Raw genomic sequence first — 2162 nt, 5'->3', positions numbered from 1 at the left:
GGCCGTAGCGGCATCTGTGCTGCTGCAGTTCACGCGGGGATCACCAGCGACGACGGCGGCGTCTTTGTTGTTTCTATTGAGTCTCCGCTTTTCTCTTTTGAGGGATCGAAGCAGAACGGGGTGGAGTCGCTGGCCCTCGAGTTGCCGTCAGGCGATGCAACAACACGCACCATGCGGCTCTCAAAGATCAGCGAGGTTTGTTTCTTCTTTCTTTCTCTTCTCCTCTCCCCTTTCTAATCCCCACCTGCACCCATGCATGCATGCATGCATGCATGCATGCATGCATGCAACGGGTTTCACAGGAATGCCCAGAAGGCCCCCCCGGATATGCAGCAGCCTCTGCGTCGTCTCTGCATGCAGGGCCTCTGACATCCTTTGTCGAGCTGACGACGCGCATCCGCGCCGTGTCTCCTGCTGCTGCTCCCGCCTACGACCCGGCGCTTGCTGCAGCTGAGGAAGCAGCCAAGGAGCGCATAAGTAAGTTTCGTTGCTGCACTTGAATTTCTATGGTAACCCCCAAACGCCGCACCACCACCACCACCACCACCACCATCACCACCACCCTGCTGCAGTGCAGACCCACGGCATCGACCCAGTTGCTGNCACCACCACCACCACCACCATCACCACCACCCTGCTGCAGTGCAGACCCACGGCATCGACCCAGTTGCTGTGAAGGAGGCAAAGACAGAGGCAGGGATAACTGTAGGAGGGGCGAGGCAGCGGGTCAAGCCAACAGAGCAGCTGAACGACAGCGTATACGCCGAGGCGACGGAGCTGTACGTACACCCCGTTGCTGTGTGTGTATTTGTGTTGCTTTGTATGTTCATAGAGAAACATAAACAGATTCCGAGAAGTTGAAAACCTAACAACACATATGCTGACGGCATCAGCTGATGCAGCAACACGACTGCAGCAGCAGCAGGAGCAGCTGCAGCAGCTGGAGGAGACGCATGTGTTGCAGCGAGGATATGAATCTTATAAACTGACGCCAACAGAAACAACCTTTGAGCACGAGTTTCTAGTTCAGGACTGTACATACACCCGAGAAGGGCCCAGCCACTGGGGCTTCGCTCCGCTCGTCGCCACACACAAAAACGTTTTCGGCCAATCCACCCCCATCAGCGGCCCCACAGATACAGACGGAACCTTCGCCATACTCAGAAGACGCAGCTTCTATGACTTCGTGCTTACTGTTCAGTTCCTCGTAAGAATAACACACGCAATACACACTGTATACATNGCTTCTATGACTTCGTGCTTACTGTTCAGTTCCTCGTAAGAATAACACACGCAATACACACTGTATACATACATGCATCCATGCATGCATGCATGCATGCATGCATGCATGTATGTATGTATGCATGCGTGTATGTATGTAGTACACGTTTCATTCCTTCTGCATACGTCCATGCATACATGCATGCATGCGAACATGTTTACTCCACACACCGAATTCTGCCCTGTATATATGCATGCATGCATGCACACACACATGCATGCATGCATGCATGCATGCATGCACGTGAAGAGGAGAAAGATACGATGTGTGTTTCTTTCAGGCGATGGGTAGCGGGAGCGTGGGTATTGGCTTTCGAATGAAGGACCGCAGCAGCGGCTATCTGCTGCTGCTGCAGCAGAAGAGCGGCAGCAAGAAGCTGCTGCGTCTGGATAGAGGAGAAGAGACAACCATCGCCGAGAGAAGAGACGGCGGCTACGTGCAGGGCGAGTGGCACCGCGTCAGGATAGAGGCAGCTGGCGGCCGCATAAAAATTTGTGTGGGAGAAGAGAATGAAACTGAGGCGGAGGTGCTCACGTAAGAACAAGTACACTGCAGCACCTCTCGGCTGTAATATATTAAATAAATAAATAAATAAACAAATAAATAAATAAATAAATAAATAAATAAATAAATAAATAAATAAATAATATTTATAGAATACATGTACACTTAGAATGATAGAATATACACAAACAAACAGAGACATATACACAAACAAAACACCATACCTGACTATACATACACCCCAATATATTGTATATACACCTCAACACAAAACATAAGTATATAAGTATATCGAGCTGACACCTGCCGATACACCTGAAAGCTGCCTATACACCCCACGCAAGCCCCAACTATCTTTTTTTTATTTTTTTTT

At 49.8% G+C, this 2162-nt stretch overlaps 1 protein-coding gene across 1 annotated transcript; it reads left to right on the top strand.

Annotated features, from left to right (window-relative positions):
* Positions 1 to 171: 171 nt before the first annotated feature.
* On the top strand, positions 172 to 1823 carry EMH_0092620 (LCCL domain-containing protein / F5/8 type C domain-containing protein, putative; the record flags this gene model as incomplete). The annotated part of the gene is given in 6 exon segments (XM_038023078.1): positions 172 to 195; positions 303 to 477; positions 578 to 602; positions 606 to 779; positions 835 to 1207; positions 1566 to 1823. Coding segments are annotated over 6 exon segments (1029 nt in total).
* Positions 1824 to 2162: the final 339 nt, after the last annotated feature.

Source organism: Eimeria mitis, genomic scaffold (genome assembly GCF_000499745.2).
Source record: "Eimeria mitis Houghton genomic scaffold, Emh_scaff7761, whole genome shotgun sequence".
NCBI lineage: Eukaryota > Apicomplexa > Conoidasida > Eucoccidiorida > Eimeriidae > Eimeria > Eimeria mitis.
The sequence above is the reverse complement of the archived record's forward strand: the minus strand, read 5'-3'. Positions and strand labels throughout refer to the sequence as shown.